This window comes from Meleagris gallopavo, chromosome 11 (assembly GCF_905368555.1).
Source record: "Meleagris gallopavo chromosome 11, MGAL_WU_HG_1.1, whole genome shotgun sequence".
In the NCBI taxonomy this organism is placed as follows: domain Eukaryota; kingdom Metazoa; phylum Chordata; class Aves; order Galliformes; family Phasianidae; genus Meleagris; species Meleagris gallopavo.
The window spans coordinates 5,918,459-5,933,210 of record NC_139414.1 but is presented as its reverse complement, the minus strand read 5'-3'; the positions used below and the strand labels follow the sequence as shown (position 1 = coordinate 5,933,210).

The window sequence follows — 14,752 nt, the reverse complement described above, 5'->3', positions numbered from 1 at the left end:
TACTCCGTGTCCTGGAACTCATGAGCTATTTTTGCTCCGACTTACTAACCCTTGTTAATGAATTTTAGAGCTTCATTCCTGAAGCATCAGTATTCATAATTCTGATACTTAAAAGTTAAAACTAACATCACAAATGTACAGAAAATGTTACTTTATTTCTATAACGCGTGGGTTCTCTTGAAAAAAATCTTTCAATAGCCAAAATTCTATATGAAGTGGAAATGGATGGTAAGAAGAAATGGACTTCATATCTGAGTCACAGAAGCGGTTTTAAAGCTAAATATGCTTTTTAGGCTTTCAGCACACCACAGAATGCTTTGTAGGCTTTTTCCCTGGACAGTTTTTGGAAACACCATAATGAACTGTGCACACTACAAATCAAATGTGGTGCTGGGATAAGTGACAAAAAAGTCCATGAAGTCAGTGGTGTGTCAATTTTAGTATATGAAGCCAATTCTTAAGCCTGGTATTTTGTTTTCAAGTAGATTTTAAAATGATAGCAACTGAAGGATTGATAGATTAACTTCTAGATGTGTAAAGCTACGTATGTGGGACATGTGAGAGTTCCTGAGAGAACTGTTGAGAGCTGAACAGTTCTCAGTGCTTGTAAGAATACATGTCAAGTTCATAAAAGGCTCTCAATATTATAAAGACATCACAGATTTTTGCTCATATTTTGGGAGCATTAATATACTGCTGTTTTTATCCCATAAACACAGACAGCTTCCTGTAGTCTTTACAGATCTTCTATTTTAGAGCAATGTGTGCAGCCAAGCGCATCTGGTTAAAGCTATTCTTGAAGATGGGCATAGCCTATCTTTACAGCTTTATTCCTATTTCTGCTGCAAAACAATTTCCATTGCAAATCCCACAGTTACTGAGGTCATTCACATTACTACAGAAAGGAAATGCTGTGATCTTTCTGAGGTTCCCTGTAACTCACACATCAGGATAGGAAGGAGAGAGTTAAGATGGTTCTAGATGCTGTCATCATTGTTTGGGTCTCCAGTCTTAACTTCTGTCCATCATGAATTTCAGTTGCTTTTGTGTTTTGAGGTTATTTGTGTCTGGATGAGAGCAAACACAGTGGCTTCTAGTCTGCTGAATGCTCCTCCCCTCATTTATTAATGGGGTAAAGGTTAAATTCCCTATAGATTTTTGAGGGTCCTTTTTTTTTTTTTCTTTTTTTCTTTTTCCCCTTCTGATGAATTTCTAAGAAAGAAAGGCTAAGAGAGTGTCACAGGAAAAGCAGTGTTTGCTGAGAAGTCTGGTTACCCTTAAGTACTGTTTCCAGTTCCTAAGGCACAGAAGGAGTTGGTATGCAGGGGTCAGAAGTTGCCAGTTTAGTTCATGTTAACACAACATATGGAATGTTGTGTTTCAGAGCAGAAGCTCTTTGTCTTATTAGAAATCTGGAAATGCAGTAACTTGTTATGCTGCAACTTTGGAAGTGTGAAAAGTGGTTCTGTGTTATTTTAAGCCTTATAGCTGAAGAAGCTCAGTCTGAAATTGTGGTCAGCTGGAACGGTTAAAATGTGCAGCATTATGTCTTTGCTTCTATGAAAGTTCTGTTACCTTGTGGTTGATAGGTTTTTTCACAGTGCCACTACTAGCTTCACTACTGCTTAACACAATACAGAATCTATGTTAATAACACAGACTGTAAGTGGAGATGCTGAGAAATTAACTCTATCTTTTTTTTTCTCCAGCGGAGCCCCTGCCTTTAATGGACTTGTGCCGAAGATCAATTCGTTTTGCTCTTGGCAGAGACCGCCTGCATGACATAGAAATTCTACCTTTGCCTCTGTCTCTGAAAAATTATTTACAATATCAATAAGACGTCTAGAACCCTCCGGCCTCACATTGGACTACATCAATGCAAATAGCAGAAAATTGTTTACAGCAGAATAAAAATTTTCGTGATGGACACTTAAGTGTTATTTAATTTTTAATATATATATTTTTTTCTGAATCAGTGAAAGCGGATCACTGTGGGGGACTACTAAAGAATGTGAAAACATTGATTTGATCAAGATTCATGTGCTATCTGTTGCCTGTTGTGTTTACAGTCCTGAAAGCCATTATCCTAAGCTGTCATATATTGGTTTATTGTTGATGCCTCTAGTAAATGCCAATAGAAAATCTGACCTGCAAGATCCCATGTCATGCAGGACAGAGCATTCTTCAATGATGTGGGTTTTTTTGTTTTGTTTTTATTTTTCTTTCTTTCTTTCCTTTTTTCTTTCTTTCTCTCTTCTATATCCTACCCCACTATAATCAGTTAGCAAAGGAAAACTTGAAAAATGCTTAAATCTGACCTTTGGTATCCGGAGTTGTTAAGAGCTTTGAGTGTTCCTGGCATAATCAGCCTGTAACACCTAAAAGCTCTGACATTAGGGAGGAGAAATAAAAAAAAAATAAATAAAAAATAAAAAAAAACAAAACAAGAAGAAAGCAAGCAGCTTGTCTAGAAGAATGTGTGATTTAAATCATGAAAAATCTGATATATGTGTCTGAAAGGTCAGTTTTTTGACGTGGTAAGTGAGATGCAGTCCATTGCTTTCAAGACCAAATCAAATCCCTCCAAAGTTCTGCAGTCTATAGCGAAGTGCTCACTACCCCAGGAATTCAGGATACTAATATTTTAGCTCGTCACTTCTTTTTTGAACAAATTTATAATTTTTATGTGGTATGAACTCTAAATACTTGGTTCTCTTCTTAATTTATGTGTGGCTATAATGTTTATTTATCTGTTTAGAATCTGTGGTGTTCTCATTTAACTGTTTCCCATCTTGGGGGTTACTGATTTTGTTGTGTTGTTGTTTTTTTTATTTTTTTTTCCCAACTTCACCTGAAATGTTATTAATTTTTCAGGCTCATCCCATTTTTAAGATGCTGCTTTCTATTTGCATTTCTTACATGTTTCAGATTATCAACCTCATCAGTTACCTAGTTTTTAAACTGGAAGATGTTGCTATGGCAGGATGTCAAGTGACTGAGCTGCCTTCAGCATATTTTAATGTGAATTTACTGATGAATGAAGATAAAATTTCTAATAAAGTCTACTGTCCAAAATAAAACTCATGTCTTCTTTGATGAATTTCAACTGCATACAGAGTTGAAGTTCAGCTCCTTCTGCAGCTTTGTGAATGTTTGTGTCCAGGACTGTTTTAGAATTGTTTCTTTGAGATCCTGTGCGAGTGAAGATGATAATACTGCAGGCAATATAGTGTCCTGTTTCCTGATTTATGTCACTTGCTTTGAATATGGTTGTTCTCGAGTCTTACGCTTTTAATGTGTTTCTAGCCAGGCTCCTCTAACCAATGCCTTAGTTATGTGTTAAATTGCACTTCGAGATGCAGTGATTGTGTGGTAAATTGACATTTGATTGTGTGGTACAGGCAAATGCACTGGAGATGGTTGTCCTGCTCTCAGTCACCCCAATTACAAATTCAATCTGAAAAGAGAAATCTGAGGTAAAAATACAGCAATATGAGCAAGTGTGGAAGTAGCAAGAGCAAGATAATGTAACAATGTCAAAAAGGAAATAAAGATTTGCTTCTCTTGGGTTTAACTATGCAAGTTGATGACTATTTCAGCATTGATTTACATTTGGACTTGCATTCACTTAGGGTGAGAATACATGCTGTATCTCTTTCTTTAACTTTGCTAAGGGGAAGAAATTACAGTTGTGGTCTAGATTGCGTATTTTTCCCATTTGCTTTGCTTATAATTTGAACCTTTTGTCTTACTAGGTAAAAAGGAAGAAGGTAATGTAAATGTATAAGAACTCATCCAAAATGAAAGAGCAATGTCAGGTGATCTTTCATAAGTCAGGTAAGCAGCTGTTCAGGAATAGTGGAGTAGTCACTGTACACCTTGTTTTTCCACCACTAAAATCCATTTTAGGCAAGCATTTCCTAAAATTAACATTTAGTGTCTGTAACTGGGCTTCAGGTTCTTGTGAATAACTACAGTGATGCAATGGTGGAATTGTTCCTATCCTCTGTTCTTAAGCTTGGCCCAAGATAACAGACTTTTAATGGTACAGTAATGTGGGAACTGATACTGTGAGAAAATGAATGGTGCTTTTGTGTGTTAATTAACTGAGTTATTTTATGATAGGATTGAGATTCCAGATGGTACCTCTTTCTCTGTACCAAATATCCTTACCTGAACTTCCAGACACTTTTTTTCTAAACGTGCAACTCTCATCCAAGAGTACTAGCTTGATTCTTTTACTGCTGTTCTTTGTGATGCTGTGGATGGTAGATACACCCCCTCACACTGGGTTAGGGCCCTGTTCTGAGAGGTTCAAAATCTTCTGGGTTTAGTTTTCTTAGTCCACAGAAATGTTATAGAGGAGGATATGCCAGGGAGAACTGCCAGTATTCGTGCTAAACTTACCTTTCCAAATAGACTCTCTTCCAAGAAGGCTGTAGGGAAGCCAGAGCGTCTGTCAATATAGCTAAGATTGAGACAAGCAGTGAGGCTAAATCAGAATTCCTCCTCACAAGAAGTACCAGAACAGAGTCTGCTCTCTGATTTGCTGAATTCCTGCTCCTCACATCAGTTCTCAAGGCTCATGTTACTGGAATGTAAACATTGTCAATTGTCTGTTTCTGGAGTGACTTGAGCAATAATTTATGAGGTGCTGATGCATTGGCTTTCTCCCAAAACAGAGGTCAAATGCTAAATTACAATGCAGCTGAAAGTTTTCAGTCTTTCTATCCTTTAAGCTTGGGTATGGCAAGATACCATACCTACTAAAGAAGTCCACCCTCTGGCAAATCTAACAGAGGATGACTGCTTGTTATAATGCTGTACTATCACATTTGCTTTAAGAGCTCTCTTTCTGTATTTTTAATTTAAACCACTTCAGCTTTCATCACACAAAGAAACTTGGGCAGTAGGTGCAGTGACTTGCAGCTTTTATGTCCTTGCCTCTGTGCAAGAAGAGCATAGCTTTTCTAGTCATGATCTGGAAGTTTTCCTATGGCTGATACACCGAGAGTTGCTTTCAAGATCACGATTCACAGAAGCTGTAACCTCAGTGATCATTTGTAGGATTTAGCTTTTAGACTTAGTAAAGCTAGTAAAGCTGTAATTTCGTAACACCTAAATTTGGAGTCCAGTTTGACAAGCTGTTCACCTTTAGAATAGCAGCTGATGATGCATGTTCCTGCTGGTCTGACAAAGCCAGTACTATGAAGGCTTTATTTCTTCAGATTGAAGCAAGGAAAATATCCTAATATGTCTGCATTCTCATCCAGAGGTAATATAATACAATCTGTAGAGCAACTGCAACACTTAATAGTGTTCTGGTGTTCCATGTTTTTATCTCAACAAATTCACTGAAACTGTTTCTGTTGAAATAGATTCAGACTTCACAGTCGTTTCTCAGTGTTCACGTGAAGCTGGGTAAAACTCTTACAGAAGTAGATTTGCAAGAATCTTTTGAGTGTTTTCTGATAGTCATAAAAAAGCAGCAGGCCTGAGATGCCAAAAAATTTCCTCCTCATCTCCTTTACAGTTGGCATTATTAAATCACAACCTTATGTTCTCGTGTTACTCAGCAGCAATCGCTATGCAGCAAAATTTGTATCAGATCCAGCAGTGCTCGTTCAGGTATAGTTCCCACTGACACCAGTGAGAGATCTGCTTGAGTCAGCACTGCTGACTTTGGTTCCCATGTAAAAACCCCCAAACATTTCCAATACATTGTACTGAGTGATATTTTTTTTAATATGTAAGCACTGTCAAGCAGATGGTTTCTGCAGAAGTTTTTTTAATTTGGAAAAACATGCTGGCAAAGTGCAGTTAGGTGAATATTTTGAGGAAGTTAAACGAAAAAACAGTGTCTAATTGAGATTGGGAGTGATATTCAAAGGGGAAGCTAGACTTTGGCTCTGCAGTGGTGATTTTCAAAAACATGTTAATTTATAAACCTCACAGTGGTTTTAATTAAAAGAATTTAGGGTCTTTATTCATTTCTTTTTACCTCATGAGAGAATGCCTGGTGATCATGAAGTAGAAATCTTTTGTTTGCTTGTTTCAAAAAAAAGTTATTCCTTGGGAAATGTTCTTTGTTGATATAGAGCCATGTGAAATACACAACATGCAGTGGCCAAAATGAATGGCCTCACTCCCCTTTGCTTTATTTAGATTGCAGCGGTTCCTTCAGAGAAGAACTGCGGTGTTTTACAGGCAGTGTTTAAAATAAGTCTTTTGGAAGCATCTGGCACAAAGCAGAACACCACCCAACTGCAGGTAAATGAGAGCAAATAGGAGTGTACTACAGTGGGGGCAAAGCTCTTGAGAACAGCATTTCTATTGCAATTTAACAAATGCAACAGTAAGTAGTGCTATGTTTCCGTTTCTTCTTTAGACTCTCTATGGGGTAAAAGTAAAACTCGAGGAAGGCTGTTAATGCTTCTGTCACCACCAGATATTTACCACTGATGTTTAAAGTTTAAGTGTCCTTTTCCTCCCTGGATATTATTTGCACAGACGTAGCACCCTGAAACCCCTGCACTGACTGCATGTGCCTCAAGACTCTGAAGGATTCTGGATTTTCTGCTGTCATATGAAGTTACACCTTGTTCTACGTACTGGAACGTAAGGAATTAACTTCTAGGCACAGAGCACAGCTGCTCTGTCATTATTGCTAACTACAGAAACATATGTGGATACCCAAACTAGTTTAAATGCAAGGCAAATAAATGCACAGTTTATTCAGCTTCACCTGAAATTGCGGTCTTACAATGAGTACAGTTTTCATATTATATAGAAAAAAAAAATATTCACAGAGACACAAGTAACTGGTTTATGCATACCTGGGAAACTAATGTGTGCTTTTAATTGCAGAATGCTTCTACCTGTTTACTCTTCACAGAGAAAATCAGTTTGGCAAGTTTATTGCTTCTCCTTTAACAAAATGTGAGCAGTTCTAAGACATGTGGCCAGAATTTCGATGTACACTTTTGGAAGTGACTCCTCAATCACAGCAGAGGTACCTGTGACATTATTTTGAGGCATGGAGTTTTGCTTTATTTATACATAAATTTTAAATGCATCTAATTCATGGGAATTAAAAAATATGGATCCTGCTGAGTTAAGTATTCTATCAGGCCTTGTTTAGAGATGGAACAAAACAAACCCAAGCTACCTAAGTAAAGCAAAGCCTGGCATCAGCTGCTGCAGCTATTAAAATGTTTACCAAGTTCTATGATCTATTTGCATAAATAAGCCCTCCAAAAAAACCAGAGATAGTTTTGATTAAATTGGTTTCCAGTACACAGAAGTTGAAATCCAGGTTCTGCCAGAAACTGCCATGTTAATGATCTGCTGATTTTATTTTTCATTGTTTCTTTGTATGAACATCCAAAACAACTGAGAATTTTCTTCTATTTCTTATAGTTCATGTCATCATAGGTTCTTATATCCCTTTGTATTAAAGACCATTGTTTTATATGTAGTGCTCTAATTCCTTCTGAGATGCTGATGTGAAGCAGACATGCATTGTGGACGTCTCCAGTTACACACTCACTGGTACCAACTATGTTACGCTGTGAAATTGTTGATTTATTTGTGGCTGACATAGTAGAAGGAGGATTTCTTTTCATAACAGTTGTTCATAAGAGCAGGTCCATTTCTGATCTCGGCTAACTCACTTCTGACAGTACTGAATTGTGGACAGCGTTGTGTTTGGCTCTTTCAGTAAACACTTATCATAGTATAAGTGGAGTAAACACTTATCATAGTATAAGTGGCTTTGGCTGCAAAAAACATACACTGCCCTTAACACAGCTCAGTTTCCATAAGTCTAATGTGCTGAAACCAGCACATGCATTAACCTGTAGAAATGCTGTAGATAGGTGCTAGTTAATACAGTAGCTGCCTCCTAGTCTGTAATAAGGACTGATGTAAATCCTGAAGTATGACTTTTTTTTTTGTCCCTAGATTTTCATGAATCAATTTATTCTTTTTTTATAATATTATGGTTTTTGACTTTCACTGATATTTGCGAATCAGACTCTGATTTCATTGAATCACAGAATAGCTTAGGTTGGAACATCATGTAGTTGATGAAAAGAAATTGACAAGTCAAGCTTTTCCACATTCCCTGCAGTCTGATTACATCAAGGTTCCAGGTTGAGTTTGTATTTAATCTCTCAAAAGGAAATAGAAGGAGTGGCTCTACCACCAAATTCAGGATTTCCCTGGCTTGCATCAGTAACAGTGTTGGCAGCAGGAGCAGGGAAGTAATTATCCTATACTCAGCACTGGTGAGGCTGTACCTCCAGTACTGTGTCCAGTTTTGGGCCCTTCATTGCAAGAAAGACACTGAGGCACTGGAACGTGTTCAAAGGAGGGCAACAAAGCTGGTGACCACAAGTCTTACAAGGAGTGGCTGAAGGAGCTGGGATTGTTCAGTCTGTAGGAGAGAGGCTCAGGGGAGACCTTATTGCTTTCTATAACTACCTGAAGGGTGGTTGTATTGAGCTGGGGATCAGCTTCTTCTCTTATGGAAGTAGTGATAGAACTAGAGGGAATGGCTTAAAGCTGCACCAGGGGAGATTCAGGCTGGATATTAGGAAATTCTACTTTTCTAAAAGAGTGGTTGGGCACTGGAATGGGCTGCCCATGGAGGTGGTGGAGTCACCAACCCTGGTGGTGTTCAAGGAACGTTTGGACGTTGTGTTGAGGGATATGGTTTAGTGAGAGCTATTGGTAATGGTATTGGTGGATGGTTGGACTGGGTGATCCTGTGGATCTTTTCCAAGCTTGGTGATTCTATGATAATTTAGTGACACTTCCAAGTTTCCTCTCCCACACCTTCTCTTTGATGGGAGGAGCAGTCAGTCCCAGCTCTCTCCTTGTAGGAGAGATGCTTCTATTCTCCTGCTGGTGTTCGCTGGGATCTTTCTAGTGTGCCCAGGTGGGCTCTGTTGTACTGGGGAGCCCAGACCTGGATGCTGGGGCTGAGTGGAGCAGAATGGAGCGATGAGCTCGAGCTGCTTCTAATGCTTCTCCTGATGTGGTCCAGGGAAGCAATGTCCGTAGAACTGAGGTGAAGAACTGTGCTGCCCAGAGCCACATCCAGCCTGGCCTTGAATGCCTCCAGGGATGGGGCATCCACAACCTCCTTGGGCAACCTGTTCCAGTGCATCACCACCCTCTGATTGAAAATAATAATGATTCTGTAGTTGTATCTCAAAAAGCTCTTCCTGTATGTGAAAGCCATGATCTCCAGCTTCCTGCTGAATCTGAGCTGGAAAGCAGAGGTTTGAAGATCCAGGTTTCCTATGTTACTCCTACATTATTTGTTATTTGCTTTCTCCTTTTGGCATTTACTTACAGAAATGTAAAAACACTTATTTGTTGAGAGTTTCCATATTGTACCTGTATGTTGAATCTATAGGACAAAGTAACGTATCTTATGAAACCAACTTGAATTACAAAGGAATAGACAAATTTTCAGACTCAGAAATGCTTCTTACTACTGAAATACAATTGAGAATTTTCAAAGTTAAACGCAGATTAAGGGATGTTAAAACGTGATTAGTATAATCAATAGTTATAATGCAGGAGACAAGGAGATGAAAGAAATGATTCTACTACATTATAGTCTACTTATGGACTCAATAATATATGTACGATAGCTTTTGATCTTCCTGAATCTCCAGCAGTTCCTCTGTTTTCTAACAAAACCACCTTTCCTTTTTCTAGTAGGATCTAATGACTTAGCAAGTTTCTGCTTTTCAGGTTCTTCATCCTTTACAGTTGAGGCTACAAACTTCTTTGATGATGTAATTGATTAATTTGCATAAATTAAACTTGTATCACTAGTTTCAAGTTGTGTTTTGATTTGAGGATCAAAGCTTCAGCATACCTACCCTGAAAGTTTGTATATTTTTTAGGCTATTGCATTACTCTCATTGAAGATACTATCTCTTCTTATAAAGTCACTCCTGCTAGGAACGGTTGGTTTTTTTTTGTTTTTGTTTTTTTTTTTTTTCTTCCAGGTTAAGCTGGAGTGTTTGGGGTGTCTTGACATCTGCATCTTTTATTTCAAATTGTAGAATTTTATTCACTTTTAGTCAGCGTCTTAGCATTTAGTCAGAAACTGCATCTCCTGCCCTCTTAGTTTCTCTCACTTATGCTGCCAGTTCCTGGAATTTAAAAGTTATTTTTTCAATTACTTGTTTTCTTTTGTTCTTGAGAAACTCCCTTTTCCTCTAATCCTCTTCTAAACTAAAGGAGAACAAAACTGATGCCTCCAGGTTCATCTGGAGGTGCTTCTTCTTCCATCAGCAGAACAGTTGAGGAATGGCAGGAAGAAAGCCAGGAGAGTGCAAATAAGCCAGAATTTATAATTTACGTATATGAGTACTTAAAAACTACATGAGTTGGAAGGCTAAGTTGGATCAAATGTCCAATTTCACCCTAATAGGAATTGCTAAGCAATGCTGAGAAACACAGTTCCAGCACACATCTTGGAGTTCTTCTGTCAAAGCAGATTTTCAGCTGTCAGTGTTCCTAACTCAAGAGATTCTAGGCAAATGAATCTCCTCTTGGCCACCTGTGGCTCTCCCAAGGTCTCTGTGCCAAACGCTTGCTGTCTCTGCAACACAAGCAGAGCAAGGAGGTCCCAGAGCATTGTTATCTGCAATACACATTAAGTAATGCAAAGAAAAAATGTGGGTTCTTTTTTTGCAAGCTGTTAAATCTGTGCTGCCTGCAGCTGCTGATGAAGGGAAGGAAGATGGTGTTGGAAGATTTTCTTGAGAACAGGTTTTATTTCCATAGTGCTCACGTGGGACTTAAAAAAAAAACAAAAACAAAATCAGATGTTAAGTCTAGAAAAAAATTGTTTGTTCATCTAGTCTTACAGTTTTTATAGGAAAGGTCATAAAGTCTCACTTGAGCAAGTCAAAACCTTTCTGTTTGACTATGATAACTGGTTGGATGACAATAAATGTGTTTCTTATTCACCATTTTTAATTATATATCTATACCTAAAACTGCCTGCTTTGAGCTGCTATCCACTGCTGATTCTTGTCACTTTTTTCCATGAAACTAAAGAATAAAGCCTTTCCAGGTTGCTGCATGTACGCTGTAAGCAAGCCACAACTTGATTGTATTTTGCTGAGCTAGACGCATAATTAAATATTTTATTAGAAGGAAACAACTCTGACTTTTAATAGAATTGTATCTCCTCCACATGTGCCAGATTCTACCTTCTCTTAAAACTGGTTTTGCTAGTCAGTGGTCTGCAGGCAGGTAAAAATAGTTCTTTTTCTGGCCCTGTTCCACACTTCGTTATTTTTGTGAGGAACACATTATCCTTGCTATTTTCCCTTCTTTGTTTCATTTGCTAAGGCATTGCTTTGAAAATTCATATTTTAGCAGCATGTCTATTTTGACTCTTTATGTTTTTTTAGCTGCTATTTCCTGAAATAGCCTTTCTTCTCGTAATTAAAACTTGATGTCATCTTCTTTGATATGTAACTTTGGCTTTTACGTCAGCACTGTGTTTGAATATGTCTAATTCTTCAAGTGATGTCAATTTTTCTGTGCAACTGCCTGCTTCTCCCTTATTATCTGTCACCCCATCAGACCTTTCCTAATCTGCAAATTTGGTAAACCATGATGTGATAGTTGTAATCAAATCACCAAGGACACTTCAAACAGTACTGAAGTTGATGAAAATATTATTCAATAATGACTAACTGTGGATGTCCTCTTTGGGGACTGTCAGCCAGCCAGGACTTAGCCACTGAATGTGCACATTGCAGAGGATGGTGTCATTTGCTAAAATAAGGCATCACATACTAGATCAAATTTCTTATCAAGGAAAATGTATTGCCTTCATTTAGCAGCTTAAAATAAAGTGCAAAAGAGGAGAGTTATAGGAGAGGTGGGTAAACAAGGAGAGAAGGGAACCAAAAGAGAGAAGGTGATAGAGGGGAAAAAAGAAGATACTTGTTACTTAGCAAAAGTACAGATAACTCTCCTGCTGACTGTGACCCAGTGAGTTAATGGAGTCTTTGTGGTGATCTCTAGAAAATATTAAGCTGCAAACAGTTCTTTGTGCCTAAGTGGCAGGGTTAAATTTTGTGGTTTCCTAGCAGTTTTTCACAAATTTTATTTTAATGACAACCTTTCTGTCACTGTGCACTCTCCAGTGTTGTCTCTCCAGCGTTGCATTGATTTAATTATGTTGGTATTTTCTGTTGTGGTTTTTGTTTTTTTTTTTTTTTTACTAAACCAATGAGATATTATCAATTCACTTCCATTTGGTTATATTTCATGAGTATTTTTACCAGTGCTACACCAGAAAGCTAATGGTGGCACTTTGATTTTTACCATCTTTTTTATGCTGTTTCTCAAATCTGCAGAGGGTCTTGCAACTTGGAAGGATGTTTGTAAAAAGGTGACGTGACAAGTGGTTTCTTCAAAAGAGTCTGTGCTAAACTGAAAGGCAGTTACCACATGCATGTCATACAGAAAACATAATTGCTTGTTAAAAACATGAGTTGAGATCATTCCTTTGTTCTGCCACAGACTCCATGTGCCTGCCTCACTGTACCATTGTCACTTCTGCATTTAGAGATGTTTATAGGCAGTCACTAATTCACAGTAGTTGAAAACGGGCTGCTGGAATGATCTGGTGCCTATCATCTCTTAGTCCCTGCCAGGCCTTGTCTCAGGAAAGCTGTGCCTGGAAACTTGCTAACAAATAGCAAACAACCTTAGAGCTGCTAGCAGGAGGGAAACTCTGTGGTAGCGACCATATCACCGTTAACTTTAACACTGTGATCAGGTGAAAGTAGGTTGTATAGGTTCATGTGGAGATACTCAAATTTTAGGAAGGGAATTTGAAGAATTGTGGGACTTCTTTGTTCCGTTTTCACCAGCTACCTGCAGAAGAGACAACAAATGAGATCACCCACACTCAGATGATACCAAGTTATTTTCAAGTAGCTAAATTCCTCTGGCCCACAGTGACACAGCTAGGATGAAGGGCAGCATAGGAGATTCAGCACAGAGAATCATACAGAAGTGAGTCTGTGCTGAGCTCAGTAAGCTGGGAGGGCATGGGCTGACAGGGCCCTGCGCAGGCAGAGCACCGAGGTGGGCTGGGCTCTGTAGCCCTGTCTGTGCTTGGGGCCTCACCAGAGGAGTGAAAGCCATTCTTGCGCTGCAAGAAGGAAGAAGGTGGGATTTAGCTCAGGTGTGTTTGTGTCTGGAGATGGAGGGGGAGCCCAGAGGATTGGAAAAGAATTTGGGCCTGAATTTTGCAGCACAGATGGTGCTGAGGTGGAAGCTGGCTGGGCTCATCCTGAGTACCTAGGTGGGAGAGGCTGCCTCTCAGCCCAGAAGGCTGCGGTGGGCTATGTGGACATCCTTGTTATGCTGTTGGTGATGTCTTCTCTGCCAGGTTCTCCCTGAGCCACTAGGACTGAGGGAGCAGCTAGTCGAGCAGCATCAACCACCTTCAGGTTCTGGATATAATTTGTCCCCTCTGTGTGGTCATGCCTTTTCCAGGTGAAAATTAAAACCAGAGAAGAAATTCAAAAGCTGCCCTGTGCCCCCTCGCATAGACCAGGCAGATTTTTAAATCTGTTCTTTCTCACAGCTGTATTCAACTTCTCTAATTAGCTCCTCATGGGTTTAATTGCATTATTAATAAGTGAGAAACTGGGCAGTTGCTTTGGTACTTCATATAATTGCTGCATTTTTCTGTCATATCTATGGGATCTAACTCAGACTGTAGCTGGTGGCCTTCTTTGGCTTTTTTGTCCGGAATGAGATTGTGAGTTACTTTTTAACAACCCTAACCTTATTCAAATTGATCCATGTCAGTGTTTAAGACCCGAGGAGATGGGTACTCTGAGGTAGTATGGCAGGAGGCCACACGAGCTCATTGGGTGCTGAGGGCACACAGCGCCATTTTAGGAATGAGGAGCAGCTCCCTCAGGCTGATTGACAAACTTTTGGGTTTTTTTTTCTTATGGCATCCTCTTCTACTTTCCCAGAAGAGACTTTGTTGTGATAATTGTGTTATATTAATTTTTACCTGATTGCATCAATATTCTACTTTAGCTTCATGGCTTTATGATGCTATACATAAACTATTACATTGTGGTTCATTTCTATTATGGCTGTTGTTGCTTTATTAACTCCAAAGAGAAGACATGCAGCATATATTCGGCACTTTTTGCACAGAAAGTTTGTGAATGTACTGAACTGCTAGTCTTGGAAGACTGCCTTCTGGTACTCAGCAGCTTGTGGTGTATTTGATTGCAGCTCCTCTAACGGTGTTTCAGGTTTCTCATAATTCAGATTAATAGGAAAGATTAGAAAAATGTGGTTATTCTATGATCTTACTTTCTCAAGTTTACTATTATAAATCATCCAAAGAGCCTGCAGCTGCTGCTGGAAAGGGCAATCTCATCTTTTCCTCTCATCCCCAGGATTGACTGCGCACTACTCTCTTTATGTTGTTGCTAGCAGTAGTTGTGGACATGCAGGTGGCAGAAGGAAGAAAACAAATTAACTTTCAGCTGTATCAGCAACTTGATCTGACTTGCCATATACCAGCAATTGCTAGTGGTGACATGAAAAAAGGCAGGGCAGGCAGATTTGAGTGTGGGTTCAGATGGGTTTAAGTTTCACTTGAAACCACATCTTAAGAAGCAGCATAAAAGGAAGAAAAAAAATCATCTTTTGTGCAGAAATACTG

The 14,752-nt window shown here is 38.9% G+C and overlaps 1 protein-coding gene across 3 annotated transcripts in view; it reads left to right on the top strand.

Annotated features, from left to right (window-relative positions):
• SPSB4 (splA/ryanodine receptor domain and SOCS box containing 4) overlaps positions 1-3,080 on the top strand; it is an 85,063-nt gene extending 81,983 nt beyond the window's left edge. For all 3 annotated transcript variants that reach the window (XM_085232849.1, XM_085232850.1, XM_085232851.1), the window contains one exon: positions 1,710-3,080. In XM_085232849.1, coding sequence (XP_085088975.1) covers positions 1,710-1,837 — 128 coding nt within the window. In that variant the 3' untranslated portion in view covers positions 1,838-3,080. The remainder of the gene's footprint in view (positions 1-1,709) is intronic.
• Positions 3,081-14,752: the final 11,672 nt, after the last annotated feature.